The 16,532-nt window shown below is 37.6% G+C and overlaps 2 protein-coding genes across 2 annotated transcripts in view; both read right to left on the bottom strand.

The window, feature by feature from the left end:
• Positions 1–647: 647 nt before the first annotated feature.
• On the bottom strand, positions 648–2,027 carry LOC107750453 (zinc finger and BTB domain-containing protein 5-like). The gene is made up of 2 exons (XM_016565822.1): positions 1,848–2,027; positions 648–1,376 (listed from the first exon to the last, which is right to left on the bottom strand). The coding sequence occupies exon 2, from the start codon at positions 1,371–1,373 to the stop codon at positions 648–650; it is 726 nt and encodes a 241-aa protein (XP_016421308.1). The 5' UTR covers positions 1,374–1,376; positions 1,848–2,027.
• A 1,621-nt stretch (positions 2,028–3,648) lies between these two features.
• The window catches only part of LOC107750416 (folliculin-interacting protein 2-like), a 33,004-nt gene continuing 20,120 nt past the window's right edge, over positions 3,649–16,532 (bottom strand). The window contains exons 3-18 of the mRNA XM_016565777.1: positions 14,704–14,796; positions 14,455–14,555; positions 14,288–14,362; positions 14,139–14,197; positions 12,998–13,060; positions 12,308–12,379; positions 10,558–10,693; positions 10,272–10,473; positions 8,981–9,069; positions 8,503–8,649; positions 8,068–8,237; positions 6,612–7,347; positions 5,586–5,742; positions 5,184–5,384; positions 4,559–4,674; positions 3,649–4,064 (exon numbers count right to left, since the gene is read on the bottom strand). Coding sequence (XP_016421263.1) covers positions 3,986–4,064; positions 4,559–4,674; positions 5,184–5,384; positions 5,586–5,742; positions 6,612–7,347; positions 8,068–8,237; positions 8,503–8,649; positions 8,981–9,069; positions 10,272–10,473; positions 10,558–10,693; positions 12,308–12,379; positions 12,998–13,060; positions 14,139–14,197; positions 14,288–14,362; positions 14,455–14,555; positions 14,704–14,796 — 2,496 coding nt within the window. The 3' untranslated portion in view covers positions 3,649–3,985. The remainder of the gene's footprint in view (positions 4,065–4,558; positions 4,675–5,183; positions 5,385–5,585; positions 5,743–6,611; positions 7,348–8,067; positions 8,238–8,502; positions 8,650–8,980; positions 9,070–10,271; positions 10,474–10,557; positions 10,694–12,307; positions 12,380–12,997; positions 13,061–14,138; positions 14,198–14,287; positions 14,363–14,454; positions 14,556–14,703; positions 14,797–16,532) is intronic.

Genomic DNA, 16,532 nt, shown 5'->3' with positions numbered 1-16,532 from the left:
ATTTTTGAAGCATCAGAAGTTAAAATACATCAACAGTACACTGCTGACAATACAATTCTGACTTCGAAGCGTCTATTATCATGCCATTTGATTCAGCTACTAAGGTTCTGTCTGACATCTGCTTGCAACACTTAAAGCAGACATCTCCATCTCTGTATTCTATTAAAAACATCTCACAGTGAAACTTAAAGAGATAGTCCACCCCAAAAATGAAAATTCTGTTATCATTTACTCACCTGCATGTCGTTCCAAACCTGTATGACTTACTTTCTTTTGCGGAACACAAAAGAAAATATTCTGAAGACTGATTCAACTAAATTTGTCCATAAAAAACACCGGACCCCACTGACGTTTACTGTATGAACAACAACAACAACCAAAAGAACGTATAAACACTTTAATTTTAAGTCACACAAGTTTAGAATAACATTTCTGGGTGAACTATCCCTTCAATTTGTACCATCAATGGCATGTTAACAATGTCATGAAACACCTAAAAAAGGTCCTATAGCTACTATAACAGTGGATGTGAGATCATGGTGTACAGATCTTCCCATTCAGTAGAATAAGAACAGTCAGAACCTAATGGGTCTAACTAACTGGTCATCCTTGTATGGCATCTTTGAAGTGCCTGCGATTGTGCTGAATTAGAGCAGGGCGTTAGACATATCGCTGCTCTGCCATCGTAAGCAGGTTGTTTTTGAGTGCTTGTACAAGTGACTAGACTGACTAAAGCGCGAAGCGATCAGGGACAAGGGCTGTTTGCGCTTCAGGAAACGGCGTGTCGGGTGAGAACCGTGCTGATCCACCAACCCGCTAGCGCACGCTGAACCCGTTCTCCTCCCGGTCCCTGTTCCCCCATCTTCAGCCCCACTCAGGGCAGAACTGACCAGGCTCAGGCCGAGCTGTTGCAGCAGAAATGAGCGCTGGAGATGAGAGTTGGCAGCTGCTGCTGCTGCTTGTTGCGGCTGACCACCACGATCTGCCGGGGGAGACATGGGTAGAGTGCGAGTTGTAAGGTAGTGCTTACAAGCTTTCACCACAGTGTTTAGATGCAGATGAGAAGCGGCCAGCAAGACATCCATGACGTTACTCTCTCCTAGCATCAGTGTGGATGTGTACATCATGTCAATCAGTGCAGCAAACGCTTCAGCCGTCACCACTTCCGAGTCCAGATGGATCATCCTTGTACTGGCGTCTCCCTCGGCAGCAGTAAACAATGCTCGGAAATGCGTACTGCAGGCGGACAGCACAGCACGGTGGGCCTTGAAATGACGGCTGCCAACCATGATCACGCAGTCACACAGCTGTCCATGCAGCCGCTGGTAGTTCAGCTGCTGGAAGATCTGCTCAAAATGTCCTGGGAAATCCATGACCTGAAGACAAATGGAGAAAAGATGACTAAGATGAGGAAATATTTAAAGCCCAAACAATACAGACTAGACATAATTCAGCCACATAGTGTATACAAAATCGGAATTATATATATATATAAACAATATACACATCTGCATATCGAAGTGCAAAACATTTGCGTCAAAACTCTAGTCTGACGTTAATATATAATTTACATCCTTTGCAAACATAAAGTCATTAGTTAACACAATAAATCCCCATATGTACTTCAAAAATAAAACAAAGAACGAGTTTTATGTAAAGCTTGTATGGGTGTCATATTTACACACATTGTATGTCTTAACAATAAAAACAGGAAAACGAAAACAAAATGTGCATATGAGAGTGAATTGACAGCAGTTCTTTGTTTAAATGATCAATACATTAAGCAAGTAGTTATGTTGGCTACTCTGCTAGCCCAGTTCTCTCACATAGTCCTGAAACACACCTACTTTACACGTCTATCTCATGCGTCTTCAGAGAGTCCGGGGTTGTCCTCTGATACCATCCAGAAATACATGAAAAATCTGTCCATGATAGTTAGTCGAGGCACTGGCCTGTGGAGTCACACATATACAATAGAGACGGCGGGTCACGGGAAACAGCATCAGCTGCTCAGACGCGTCCGCGAATCTGACTGGAAGCGTCGAGAAAACCAATCCATTCCGCCACCTACTGTACTGGAGAGTCTGTCAATAACGCTCGAGTGCATTGCAATTAAAGGATAGTTTGTCAAAAAGTGAATACTCGGTTATCATTTACCCTCATGTCGTTCCAAACCTGTATAACTTACTGTCTTCTGTAGAGCACAAAAGAAAATTCAAAATAAACAAAAAAAACAAAGGCGTAGTTTGATGACGCCGTGAGTGTGGAATCATGGGAGTTGTCGTCTTCATCCCCACAGCTGATGCAATCTGACGGGACTCGGACAGAAATCATGTTCATGGATGAGCTAATGATTTATTAACGTAGTAGAATGAAGCAGGGTGAGGCTGAAAGCCGTCGAAGCGAAACGAGGCCGCTGAACGAGCGCGACACACGGCTCCCGGAGCTTTTATTATGCCACAGTCGACCGCTTCCGCTCCTTCCGGTCGTGCGTATGTGGGGGAAAAAAGCAGTGCTGTTTTATCATACTAGATACGTTTGAAAGTTCTGTTATAATGCTACTCTGTGCGGTCGTCACCTGTCTAATAAAATGCATAACATATTAAAGCGTCTTTGGTGTTTCCATGTCGGAAATCAAGGGGTTATGACGTCATTGGCAGGCGACACAATTGCTTATTTCTCTGGATTTAAACATTCTTCGAACAGTTTAATATCACACCCAATCTACCTCTTCCCCATTCTGTAAACGTTCTCTCATCTTTCTGAGATTAAAGCATACACATTCGTAACGTACACACACAAATTTTGAAATAATATCTAAAAAGCCATTGTCTGGAGATTATGGAATATGATAAAAAATTGCAGATTGAATTAAATTTAAGATCACCCTGGGCTAGAAAACTACGGAAACTGATTGATTTAATCAAATTCCAACAAAAGGAAGTAAAAGCTGTTGTGACTTACATTGTCTTTGAGGACAAAACTGATGCTTTTCTTGAATAAAATTTCAGGCATTCATTTAAAGTATCCTTTAAAATGGTTTCAGAGCTGTGTTCTAGAGCCAAACGGTTGGAATGTAAGATTTTAAAGGGACGATTCACCCAAAAAAGAAAATCCTGTCATTTTATATTCACTCTCATGTTGTTACAAACTTATATTACTGAGTTTTTTCTGTGGAACAAAAAATGAAAAAATTTTGTCAAAAAAAAAAAAAGGGTTCAAAATGAGTCTTCACTTAAGACGACAGAATATAATAATTGTATTTTAATTAGATTTTTTTTGGCATGTTTTTTTTGTCATTTTGTAGCAGCCCCTGTTGTCTTCTACTTTTATTATATGGAAAAGAGTGGCCAAGATACTTTTTTTAAAAAGAAGAAAGTCCGTCTTGCAAATTTGGAACAACATGAGTAAATATGGCAGAATTTTTATTTTTTGGAGGAACTAATTCTTCCAAGATCATCCAGCTACAAAATTTGGCTCCTGATGTAAACTAATGTGCTTCACAGAGAGGCTATACTTTTTATAGATATGCTTTCGTCCTTAATGAACTACACTATTGTGCATTCAAACACAGTGCTCAGAGATCCTTCTATGGAAGGATCAAATGAATAGATACTTCTTCAAATGCTCGCTCTTAGTGATGTTTTCTATCATTTACGGTCTCCAGACTTGCCTTTCATATAAGACTTGAAAAGACATGAGATAAAATAAGAAGAGCATTAACAATGTGGTGCATGATTCAGCCTATAGACAGTTAGATGCACACACACATACGAACATACATACACAGAAAAGACTGTCAGCTGGACAAACGAGGCATTCTGATTGGCATATTAAGGCTGGGTGTAGGCTCCGAATGGTTGTCGAGCACAGTGCATCATGATTGGTGTGGTCATCTGATAGTGATCAGATCCTTGCTGGTCCATGCAGAACAGGAACACATTCTGATTGGTCCTTAAAGTGAAATAAATCTTGCTTGGTCTATTTAAAGAAGGATCTGGGCCACGTAGGACGAGTGTGTGCTGGCCACTGCGGCAAGCAACGGAATGTCACTGGACTCAATCCTGAAACAAGAAATAGATAAATGTATACATTTGCACGTTTCTTCTCAGATTTTCTGCCACAATTACCTAAAAGTCAAAATTACCTTTTTTATTTTTATTCTGATGTAAACTCAGAATTCAGAGAAAGTCTGATTTTTCAGAAAAATTTAGAATTGTGAGATATAAACTCGCAGTTGTGAGAAGAAAGTTAGAATTGCGAGATGTAAACTCAGAATTGCAAGAATTCGGTTGCGAATTACTTTTTTATTTTTTTATTCTGTGGCAGAAACAGGCTGCCGTAATAACAGTGGATAGCTATACACACGCATTTTCACCGAATTTTGGACATGCTTACCAAACTTACACCAGAACTCACCAAACTTAGTGTGAGAAACGAAACAGAAGCCTTATTAGAAGTTAGTGTACCATCAGAATGATTTTGATATTTCATGGTAAAGAAATGTACATTGTAGGATCAGAGACAGAGTCAGAGTAAGTAAGTAGTGTGATCTTACCCCAGTGCCAGCCCCAGTTCTTTTACATGGACCCTGGTTTGTCCTCTCAGATATTCTGCTAAGGATCGACTTTTAAAATACACCTCCTGTAACCGGTCTTCCAGATGCATCACACACTGAGATGATGTTTGCACACACACACACACACACACACACACACACACACACACACAAAATAAATCAGAATCTACACTAGTAAAACAGTATTCTAAATTTTAATTCTATTTTAATATATTTTAAAATGCAATTTATTTTTTGTGATGGCAAAGCTGAATTTTCAGAAGCCAGTAATGCCATTAATTCTTCAGAAATCATTCTAATATGCTGATTTGGTGCTCAAGAAAAATTATTATTTTTTATCAATGTTGAAAACAATTGTGCTGCTTAATATTTTGTGGAAACGGCATGTGATACTTTTTTTTCAAGATTCTTTGATGAACAGAAAGTAGTTTTTGTATCAATGTAAAAGACCTTACCATCAATTTTAATAAATTTAACACACCCTTGCTGAATAAAAGTATCAATTTCTTTAAAAAATCTTACAGACCCCAAACTTTTAGTGTAGATAACCATACTTAACACTGCATTGTAAATATGCTTGCATGTGTCTGTTAAGGATACTTACAAAGTCGGAGGCGATGTTGAGCGCAAACAGCTGCAGAACTGATGTGATGAGCGTGTGCACGAGGTTGGACACCATCACGTCCCTGCCCAACCGCCCGCCCTCGCACACGCGCCTTTGACTCGTCACCACCTGCACACTCAATCGATCTGTATCCGCCACAATGCACAGAGCCTCGGCCACTGGTTCATCCAGCGCCGGATGCTGCACAAACACAGAGGTACATTCTTCACCCTAATGTAGGCTATTTAAAAAGCTAAAAAAATATTTTCATTACATTTTGTGAGAAAATTTCAACCTTAAACAAGAAAGCAAATTTAATTACATGTGCAAAACATAAAAACACTCAACATACATGAATCATTTCCTATATGCAGTATTAACTGTAAATGTAATTGTACTTACGAGAACAGTGTGTTCAAGGTCAGCCATGAGGCATTGTTTGAGCCTGAGATCAGAACTGATGCCATGCAAGGCAAAGTCAGGCATGTACTGAGGACAGTACCCACCCAGCAAAGAATGCCCGAAATGATTAACACTGGCTCGACTCTCTACCTGACAACTACACAGAAACAAGCACACTAGGTTAGTGCAGTCCTCGTGGCTCTTTTCACAACAAAGGGCCAAAAGTGCAGAGGGCCGAAAGTAAATACAGCATTAAATTCAATTATATTAGATTACATTTTACATAAAATAATAATAAACTCTCTACATTTCAAAAACAAAACAATGATAAAACAAAAAGGGAATTATAAATGAATGTATGCTTAAATTATTTTTTTCACCATTTTCACCTACTTTTAAATGGGTCATATCATTGAAGAATATCTTATGGCTAAACGTTTTACATTAATGCACAACAAAATACAAGGTATTGACCATACAAGTACTACAATCAGAAAAGGGAATAAAAACAAAACTTAATCAGAAAAATGACTTTTTGGACTTTTAAATTTTAATTTAAACTATTAAGATCAGACTGAAATGATCAAGGACTTATAATAAACTGATAATAAACTTATGATGCTCGTTTCTAATGTTGGTAGCCTTCAGATGGATATGCAGAGAACCTTACATTTAATGTAATTTTACGGTAAAATACTGTTAAATGCCTTTTTTTTTTTACTGTAAATTTCACCGATTTTTTTTTACAGGGCATCCTATTTTCTCATCATAACTGGGTGGGTCAAGTTTTTGTACACTGAATAGGCAACACTGACACGTAGATGTGAACAATAACATGTTCAAATGTATTTATCTGTCTGACATTGCAGCTTAGTTTCAACAAATGGTCTTTTTGGACTCTTGGAGAATGTTACGGTATGTTTTCACAGTACAATGACTCCCAAAAGATCAAATATAATTTTATACCTCATCATATGACCCCTTTAAATTAGTAGAGTGTCCATGTTGAAATGAGTTTGCACTTACCTTGGTAGTGGTAACTCATACTCCTTTTGTTCTGTAGCCCCGTACAGTTCTCGCGGCGATGTTTCCTCATCATCACTGTCACCTAGAGCACTATCTGAGCTCTCCTTCCTCCGTATGTCACTCAAAAGCCTTTGATGCAACTTCCTGTCCAATCCCCGTCCACACCCTGCCCCAGTCAGACCCCCGGCTTGTCCGTCATTCGCGGTCTCACTGGGACTGCCAATGTGAAACTGCACCCGATGCAAAAGAGGACTCTGATTGGCCAAAATGTGCTCTAATCCGCCCCCAACAGAGTCACCGTCTTCTCCAAAACATTCCTGTCCCATTTCTGTAAATTCAGGCCTGACAGCGGTCGATTCCAAGCTGGGGGATGGACTGGTTGAGTTTGTATCAGTCAAAAGTATCTCATGGTTTTGTTCTACTGAGGTGCCCGGAATAGCATTACCCAAGTCAGAGTTCAGTGCTTTTTCACTCGTTCCAATAACACAAGCAGTAGGCTTTAATGGGTCTGGTTTAGGGGGACATGTTTTTTCAGGGGTGGGATCAGTGGTTTGAGAGGTGCAGGGACTGGCTGGATTGTCCATCTGTCCTTGTGGTTGCACATGTTCCTGCAGGTCTGAGCAGCGAATGAAGTAGGACAGAACATACAAGACTCGCTGTACCAGTTCCCTCCTACGTCCCACAACCACCGTTCGACACACTCTCACAGGAGAGCCCAAAGCACCATACAGATCACCTAAACAACAACACACAACAAACAACATAAAACTGGGGAATCATTGCAAATGAAAACATATGCTGGACTAGTTATTTAAAGTTTCGTTTTGAAACTTTTGAGACTTTTTGAATGTGAAAGTTCAAAGTCGTCAAGTTAAGTCATTTAAGGAAATGAAATCACAGTAAAAACGAGACTGCAAGTAGACCAGGGGTCTTCAACAGAGGATCTGGCAATTACTGTTTGACCTCAAACTAATTTTCATGAAACAAGTAAAATATACATTAAACAAAAATACAATATTAAGTTTGTTAGGTTCAGCGAAATGTTTCATTCTCCCACATTACAATATAATATTGTATATAAAATATATAAAGTATATTTAATAGTAATAGTATTTAATTACTAAAATATTTAACATTTAAATATGACTGTACATCATTAATAATTATTTTATTTAAGCATCAAAGTATATATACACATATAAATAAATATAATATATATGTGTATGTGTGTGTGTGTATATATATTTTATACAGTTTATATTGAATTATATAAAACTTATATTGAATTGCAATTTATGTAGAGAAAAAGGAATTGCTTCTATAAATCTGTTTTTCATATTTTTATTGTTTGAGTATTTCTAACTTAAGTGCTAAACAATATGAAGCTGTTTTTGCACTGCTGCCACACTGATGATTCATTTAATATGAATTATTATAATTCTATATTCATTCTTACCTAACTGAGCCCACAGTGGGTTGTACGGGTGAGATTTTGCCAACAGATCCACCGTCTGGGAGGCAGGTTTCTGGCAGGCAGATTTGATTGGCGGCAGGCTGCTGGGCATCACCGTGGAAACCCAGGCTAAGTGATGCGTAAGAACAGCAGTAAGGAGAGCTGCGAGAAACCTAGACAAAAATGAAAGGAATAGTTGACGAGTGTCCCATCAGAACTCAACATGATAAGGCAATCAAGAGGAAGTTACTCATGATGACTGACTGCCACACAGACACACCTGGCCAATTGTGTTTCCTGACACGCTTAGGATCAGTGATGGGGATGGAAACAAATAACTGATTTTCCAATTATCCCTTTGATTACACAGTACTAGTAAAAGAACAGGGTTAAAGATTTGAAGTAATATGTTTAGTTGAAAGGTTAAAGATCACTGACTGGCTCTTGGCTCCGTGTTCCATCAGCAAACTCATCTCCTTCAGGAAGCGCTGACACAGTAGGTTTCGCTCGGTACTTTGGGATATCATGGAAAGCCAGACTGGCTCGCTGATGCGGGGAGCCATGTACAGGTTCCACACCGTCATCCTACATCCAACAGAGAACCAGATGAGACTCAAACCCAAGCTTGCAAGGACTCGTATCTCTCAAACTTGAGGGCTTCTGTAACAATATCCTCTGCACCAAGTTGGTCATGAATCATAAAGGAAGTTTAATACTGTAGGGGGCACCAAGATTCAAAAGAGTTTTAAAGTGGCAGAACAAGAAGCACATTAAAACACTGCTGTAATTTTTTCATTCAAATACCAAGATCACTTCCTTGCTGACTGCTTAAATTCGTCATTATCTTTACTGCTACAAAAATAGTCAACTGCAGTTAAAGAGATCATATATGCAGAGAGTGTAATGATATCAGCACCTGAATTCTCCCAGTGCTTCCATCACTCGACACAGATAGACCTGCACTCGCTGACTGGACTCTGCTATCCTTCTGCACACAATCATTGCCTGAAAAATAAACCAACAGACAGTTTAAATTCAGGGCTAAAGTTTAAATGTTTAATAAATAAAAAATTAGGCACATTACAAGTTTGATTCAGGAAGTCACAATCCTCTTCAGCATAAAACTCAATGATCTCAATTTTTATGCAACAGATAACAACAAACCTTTAACAGGATAAGGCGGTTTGAGTAAATTCTGAGTAATGACTCTGTAGGCTGACCATACATCCACTTTTTACCGGACATGTCCCGGCCAGGATTTCTAAATTGCCTAAAATATCCAGTTGTGGATTGGTTTACCTATTGTTTTCATACTTGCTGAAGGTAATGACTGAACAGTGGATTTACCAATAGCGTGCATGCATCAGGGTTATTATAGCTAATAAAAACTAAAACCATAAAAACATTGTTACTTGAAATAAATGTTAACTGAAAATATATATATTAAAATCATGAACACATTTTATTTTTAACTGAAATAATTACTAAAAACTATATAGACATATTTAAAAACGACAAAATTACTAAAACTTTGAAATTAACAGCACAAAATATAGAAATAAAATCTTATTCGAAATATTAAGAAAAACTATAATAGTATCTCAATGATACTAATATAACACTGGCAGGCATTACACATCATTGATCAATCAAGGTGTGCGAGAAGGTGCTCTACAGAGAACTGTCAAAATACGCGTACATATAAGTATATGAGTACTATAGAGAGCATGTCCCTAGCAAAAAAAAAAAAAAGGAGTATGTATGGTCACCCTAGATTGTGCATAAAAGCTGTACTAAAATATGTCTGAGCCACCCATATAAACAGAATAAGTTGGCATAATAACCCAGTATCAGTCTAGTTGGTAATTTTCTTTGGTCTATAAAATAAGTTCGAGTTAAAAATCTTGGTTTGTGTTCTACTGAAGAAACAAAGTCACCTACATCTTGGATGCCCTGGGGGTAAGCCAATAAACATCAAATTTTCATTTTTGGGTGAACTATCCCTTTAAGTCTATTTTCTACACCATGCTTTTCTAAAAAAATAAAACTGAATTTATAATGATAAATTCCAATGAGTTTTTGCAAATAAATCCACAAACATCTGAGAAAGAACTGTAATACATTGTTGAATCGATTTGTTTGCACCCCCTCCCTACTAGAATACTAGAATAATATGATAAACCACTCTCCTGCACTTTCACACTTACCCTCTCGATGGCAGTCTTGAGTTTGTTCATGTGAGACTCAAACAGAGGAAAGTGTGAGAAGAAAAACTCCTGAAAATTGTGGTTTTCCTCTTCTCTCTCCGGCAGGCTGATGATGATGCTGATGGCAATCTTCTTCCTCTGGATCATCGCAGGGTTGGAGCTGCAGCTCTCGTCAGACAAGTTGAACATTTCTTCAGTGTTCCTGATGCACAAATGACCACATCTATCTTATCTGCCCTCTGTATATTCTCATCTCTTACTTACTCATATAAATATTCAGGCTTACCAGCGAGGCATGGGGCCATGCTGAAGACTGGTGACCTGGCTACGGAGCCATCGCCGTTGGTAACTGCTGGACAAACCACTACTGAAGGAGGAGCCAGGTGACGGTAGGGGAGTGGCCAACAAACTGCTCAGAGATGCTGCAGAAGGGAAAAGTGGGAGTTCACAGGCAACATTTATGTTAAATGACAGAAAATGTGTCTTAAAATTGGAAACAAAATGCATGAGGCCAGTAATACCGGTCAAATTTTTTTTTTTTTCCAACAGCCTTTCCAACAATTTTGTGAATATGTGCAACATAACTTAAAGGAACTGTTCACCCAAAATTCACCACAGGCCATGCAAGATGTTCAGATTTGAACAGATGTAGCATTACATCACTTGCTCACCAATGAATCCTCTGCAGTGAATGGGTGCCGTCAGAATGAGAGTCTAAACGGCTGATAAAAACATCACAATAATACACACCACTCCAGTCCATCTTGTGAAGTGAAAAGCTGTGTGTTTGTAAGCAACAAATCCATCAAGACATTTGAACTTCAAACCATTGCTTCTGGCCAAAATACAAGTCCATAATATTGCTTCAAGTGAAAGTCCATTCTCTGTTGTCCTCTCACATTAAAATCCAATAAAGCAACATTATAGACAGAGGACTCATATTTTAGCAATGGTTTAAAGTTAAAAACGTCTTGATGGGCTTGTTTCTTACAAACACAGCTTCTGGCTCCACAAGATGTTAACTGATGGACTGGAGTGGTGTGGATTACTTGTGGATTATTGTGATGTTTTTATCAGCTGTTTGGACTCTCATTCTGACGGCACCCATTCACCGCAGAGGATCCATTGGTGAGCAAGTGATGCAATGCTACATTTCTCCAAATCTGTTCTGATGATGAAACAAACTCATCTACATCTTAGATGGCCTGATGGTGAGTACATTTTCTACAAAATTTCATTTTTAGGTGAACTATTCCTTTAATGGTAGCAAATAAAATGAACAACAAATTATTTACATTTAAATAAACACTTTTACATGTAATATTTACACAAAATTCACACAAAAAATATTTTTGTGAAAAATAAAGCCAAAGCAATTATTTTCACATTATAGCAAATAACTGATAAATGGCCAATATTATTATCCTATGCTATTTTAAGTAAATAAATAAAACACTAAAAACTCAAATTTAGTCATTTTAAATGCTACATGTGAATTTAGACATCACATTACAATGTACAGTATGAAAAAAATGGATATGGATTTATTTTTAAATTTGATAAAGATTACATTTAACAGTAATAAAGTTATTAGTTTATTATATACTTATGATACAAAAATACTGTGCATCCCTAAGTCAATATGTTTATAGCTATATATCTAATAATAACGTATGTGTTTTTAATATTACAAACATTTTAATTTTGAGAATTGAGGCTTGTTACCTTCATATTGTAAGAATGCACAAACATTACACTACCATTCAAAAGTTTGGGGTAGCTAAGATACTCAAATACTTACCAATGCTGCATGATTTCATCTATTTGAAAAATAAACATTTTGTAACATTATAAATATATTTTATATTTAATTCATACTTGCTAAATAAAAGTATCAACTTCCTTAATAAAAAAATCTTACTGACCCCAAACTTTCAAACAGTAATTTATGTTCAATGTAGCCATTTGCTTGCAATATTTTGGCCAATTCGAATCTGCATTAAGTATGTTCTGACTTTGTCCTTTTGTGTGCATACCTGAGCGAGCAATGCCACTGTCTCCATCCTCACTGTGTCCTCTGCTTGGCATGTCCACTGGATTACTGTGGGCTGGAAAAACAGTCATTACACCCTCACATTTAGCTGCATTCTGAAGAACGTAAAGAAGTGTGTCCGCATTGCTTCACGTAGTGGGTGATTTGATGGAGGTGCTGGGTTCCCGAGCCATTTTCAAAAAAGCATGCAGGTTAGTATCCCACAGACATACACACCCACACACCAAGCGCCTGCAAAAGTGTGGACCCATCTGAAAGCGTCTAGTTAACCCCTGTAACCTAGAAACCTGGCAGTCACATCCGTAACAATGCTGCTTACCCACAATGACTGTTCACACTTGGTATTAACATCAATTTCACTGATCCAATCTCAAGTGTGCAGCGCTAAATACAGATGTAAAATATTTTTTGCAAACCAATCACAGGAGATGCAGATCAGTATCCAGTGTAAAAAAAAACATTGTTTAAACTGTTGTGATTGCATCACCAGCGTATGTTAAAACCAGGCGTAAAACAGGACCAGAGGCAGAGGAAGTGCATTATGTGAGGGGCCTAAAATCAATCAAGGGCTAAATAGACAGACAGAGCACACAGCAGAAAATAAAACATAGCAAAAGGGTCTGTGCATGTGAGATCAACACATGCTCACGCTGCTTCAGCATTCTACACAAACCTGCAAAGAAAGATGCGCTCCGAGCCAGGCAGAGCAGAGGAGCGCTACGCACGCGGCAAACTCCTGAAAAGAGGAGTGGTATATGGCCATGTTGAGAAACAGTATGTTTGGGAGAAAATCAGAGAAAGATTTAAGAAAACAGTCAATGAATGTTGACAGATGAAAGTGATGTTCTGAAACCTAGTGAGCTGCCGTGCTGCCTACACTGCTTTCTAAGGCAGCATCCCCACTAAACTGGAACCTCATTAGTGACCAATTTGGAATACTGCATGCTCACACTCACAATAGTGTGCTACAGGGATGACGTATTTTTGTAGGCCAACACATAAAAAAAGTTAGCATTTTAGCACTTCAGGACAGGCAATGGGTTTTTGGTTGAATGCCTGAAATAAGATCTGTTGTTAACACAAGCTCAAGATATTTTCACTTTTTTCCTGAGATCCAAAGTACATCAGTAATACCCCCTTTTTTTAAAGGGGACATTGGATGCTCATTTTCCACACGTTGGTATGATTCTTTAGGGTCTTCGTGAAATGTCTGTAACATACTTTGGTCAAAATTTTGGTGCATGTCTCTTTAAAAAGCTACAGCTCACCCCACCCCTCTCGTCTGTGGGACGTGTCGACCTAAGACACACATATATATATATATATATATATATATATATATATATTGTGTATTTATATATACATAAAAACATACACAGTACAAACTTTTATTTTGGATGCGATTAATCGTGATTAATTGATTTGACAGTACTATGTATATATATATGTGTGTGTGTGTGTGTGTGTGTGCTTGTCGCTATTCTCTGATTGGTGGACATTTCTTTACAAAATCAGTACTGTTGTGGAGAAAACTTATGGGATTTTACTTCCAGAACCACCAGCTTTTTTCTTCTTCTTTTTCTCCATTGAGCTTGGTGCAGTGTATTCTGGGACTGCTTTCAGTGTGAAAGGTACATGAAATGCTGGGGAAAAAACAGCATAGTTAAGATACCTACCTTTTGGAACAGCCTTAGTGACAGGAGTAAAGTTATGAGGACTTAAAAAAGCTGTCTATGTACAGTAGGCACTCGGTAGCTCACTAGGTGTTTGGTGTGCAAAAATGAGAAGGAAAGAAGTGTTTGCACTAATCTTACCTATGCTGCTGGTGTGACTAGGAAAAGTTTGGCTCATCGACTCAAAACTGTCTTGTAGCCTTTAAAAAAAAAAGCAATGGAGTCAATGAGGGATAGAGAGGAGACTCATGTAGCAGTAGATGGCAGATGAGAGGAAACAAGAGACGTACGTATTTGTACTTCCAGAGGTGCTGCTTCCAAACCGGGTAGAAAAAACCTTACTGACCATCAGCTGCGGTGGAGACCTGTCACACACACAATAACACAGTATTATCACATACACACTGCTAAGGTCTTGATTCCTACAAAATATATTACATTTACACAAAATACTCACCGAATGTGGTGAATTTTAAGCGTTGAACCCTTATAACTCATGGAAACTGAGCCAAACATCATTTCTCCAATCATGTTCACGTCTGAAGCCGGTCTGGTATACTAAAACAAACGAGTCAAATGTGACATAAAAGTGCTCTAAGAAGCCATACATACACAGTGTATGTTAGCATTTTGTTATTAGAGATTATGAAAGGGTTTCTGCACTTTTTGACTGAAAAAGTTCCATGATACTGGCTAAAACACAAACCTGATATGAAGGAGGCTTGTCTTTCTCGCCTGCTTGGCTGCCAATATGGCAAGCACCACTCCGGTTGGGGGGAGTTTTGGTTTCATCAGCAGTCTTTAAGATAAAAGAAACAGTCACAATTGGATTCTTACAGGCTGATATAGAATCAAGTAGATGTTTGCAACAAAAATGTGTACTATTTATCCACATTAAGGAATAATGTATGCTACCATGCAAAATTTAGGGATCAGTAAGACTTTTTTTGTTTTGTTTTTTTTTAGAAATTAATACTTACTGAATTCATTTCTTACATAATGAATACTGAATTAAGGATGCATTAATTCAGCAAGATTTCATTAAACATATAAAAAGTGGCAGTAAAGATGTTTTCATTGTAATAAAAAAATCTCAATTTTCAAAATTTCAAATAAATAATATATATCAAATAAATGTTTTTTTTTTAAACTTCCTGTTCAAAGAATCCTGAAAAAAGTATCATGGTTTCCACAAAAATATTAAGCAGCACAGCTGTTTTTTACATTCATAATAATAGGAAATGTTTTTTTGAGCAGCAAATCAGCATATTAAAATGATTTCTGAAGGATCATGTGACACTGAAGACTGGAGTAATGATGCTGAAAATTCTTGTGAATACATCTTCTGAATAATTACATTTTAAAATAGTTACTTAAATTTTTTCCTTAATTTTTGATCAAATGAATGCAACTTTGTTAACATGATACTTCTTTTAAAAACATTTACAAAAATATTACCAACCCCAAACCTTTGAATGGTAGTGTATTTTTATTTTTTATTTTTTTTCTCTGTACACATAAGTTGAAAATGCTAACGCTATGCATGATATAAGTTATCTTTTTCTAACCTGCAGGTCAAAACCCTATTTAAACTAAATCTTTGAGCAAATAATGCTAACACAAACATGAGCAATGGTATGAAAGTGTTTGCAAGAGCAATATTTCACCACAAGAGACAATTCAATAGCAATACACACACGTGCACACACACACACACACACACTGTTAATTCTGTCTCTCTCTCTCTTTGTGACAAAAGCTGAAGAGCTGAATAAACAGACCAATCATGTGACAACTTACTGACAATAAATCACACTCTGTTCAGAGAGAGAGAGAGCCAGAGACATTCAATAACAACTGTCTAGATGGATGAGTATAGATGGGCGGACATTAAAAAAAATACAGCTTTGATTTAAGTCTATGTTCAAGCAATAGGAGAATTTAATATTACAACAGTGAAAATATAGTATGCATATTGTCAAGAAAAATCAGTTTACATAAGAAAACACTTTTGCAGTAAATAATTAAACAGGCCATTTTTTCCCCGAGGTCTAGGGTTTTTCCTTTTTGCCAAAAACTCATAACTTGACTTGTTTTTTGACCATTTTCCTTTGCGTGTGAAATGCGAACCTCTTAAAAAAACTTCAACTGAACTTTACTAATGATGGGATCCATTTTATTTTATTTATTTATTTTTTTGCATGTGTTAAGAACAATAGAATATATCCTACGTCATCCACCTTCCAGAAAAAAGTCTGATTTCCCAAGACATGACCCCCTTAAAACATCCTTAACATGAAAAGTGTATAATAAAAACATTTCTAAATTATACCAAAACTTCATATTCAATCAAACCTCAGTAAACAGTAATATCAATCCAAGATACAACACACCCACACCCACACCCACCCACACACACTCTCATGAGTGTTAAATGCTTTGACCCAGTTAGCTGATCACACCTGTCTGTCATGAGATCCAAACAAGCTGGATTAGAGCATGTGACTCCTCCCAAAACAGTGCTCACAGACCCCC

This window comes from Sinocyclocheilus rhinocerous, unplaced genomic scaffold (assembly GCF_001515625.1).
Source record: "Sinocyclocheilus rhinocerous isolate Xijiao unplaced genomic scaffold, SAMN03320098_v1.1 scaffold1, whole genome shotgun sequence".
NCBI classification, from domain to species: domain Eukaryota; kingdom Metazoa; phylum Chordata; class Actinopteri; order Cypriniformes; family Cyprinidae; genus Sinocyclocheilus; species Sinocyclocheilus rhinocerous.
The sequence above is the reverse complement of the archived record's forward strand: the minus strand, read 5'-3'. Positions and strand labels throughout refer to the sequence as shown.

Bases quoted from the DNA above. Each gene is read 5' to 3' on its own strand.
- LOC107750453 (XM_016565822.1), bottom strand. From the start codon at position 1,373: ATGGATTTCCCAGGACATTTTGAGCAGATCTTCCAGCAGCTGAACTAC.